Source organism: Penaeus monodon, chromosome 21 (genome assembly GCF_015228065.2).
Source record: "Penaeus monodon isolate SGIC_2016 chromosome 21, NSTDA_Pmon_1, whole genome shotgun sequence".
NCBI classification, from domain to species: domain Eukaryota; kingdom Metazoa; phylum Arthropoda; class Malacostraca; order Decapoda; family Penaeidae; genus Penaeus; species Penaeus monodon.
Window position 1 is genome coordinate 20025577 of NC_051406.1, and position 640 is coordinate 20026216.

Sequence of the window (640 nt, forward strand, 5' to 3'; positions counted from 1 at the left end):
TTTGCCTTCCCCCAACAATTTGCCTTCATTTTGTTTATCATTTTATTTTTTTTTGTATGGGTTATTTAATGCATTATTTTAGGTGTGTGTTGTATTTTATGGTCAAACTTTGTAGTGAGTAGTAATTGTTGATATACCTAAATGTGTATGTAAAGAAACTGTGTATTAGGAGTTTGTTGAATGTACCATATCATAAATTACTATTGAATTTGCATTATTTATTCCCCTTTGACCCAGAGCATGAATGCTTTGTTCAAATATTTAATTATTTAACCAGAAATATGTAACATCTTAGTAGACTGAAAAGCTTACTTTGTAGGGCACTTCATATAGGAATATGTCTTAGCTCATTTTGACTCTGTTTTATTTTTAGGTTGTAAAGCGCAATGTCATTGAGAACATCGTCCCAATACTGATTGCAGTAAAGCACAAGCTAGAGGAGAACCGGTCACCTTTGATGAAACATCTTTTACTCTACTTAAAGGAGCTCATGAAAGATTATAAAAATGAGGTAAGATTAATATGGTGAGGTTGACAAAATAGTTACAGGATTGTGTCATTCACAGGTTATTTTTGTTTTGTACATGTAGTGTTTTGCTGTGTTTGTTATATCTAGGGTATATTTCATTATACCCTATGC

General features: G+C 31.6%; 1 protein-coding gene across 1 annotated transcript in view; it reads left to right on the top strand.

Moving 5' to 3' along the window:
- The window catches only part of LOC119586319 (condensin-2 complex subunit D3-like), a gene marked incomplete in the record, with an annotated part of 62579 nt that overhangs the window by 59911 nt on the left and 2028 nt on the right, over positions 1 to 640 (top strand). The window contains 1 exon segment of the mRNA XM_037935030.1: positions 374 to 511. Coding sequence (XP_037790958.1) covers positions 374 to 511 — 138 coding nt within the window.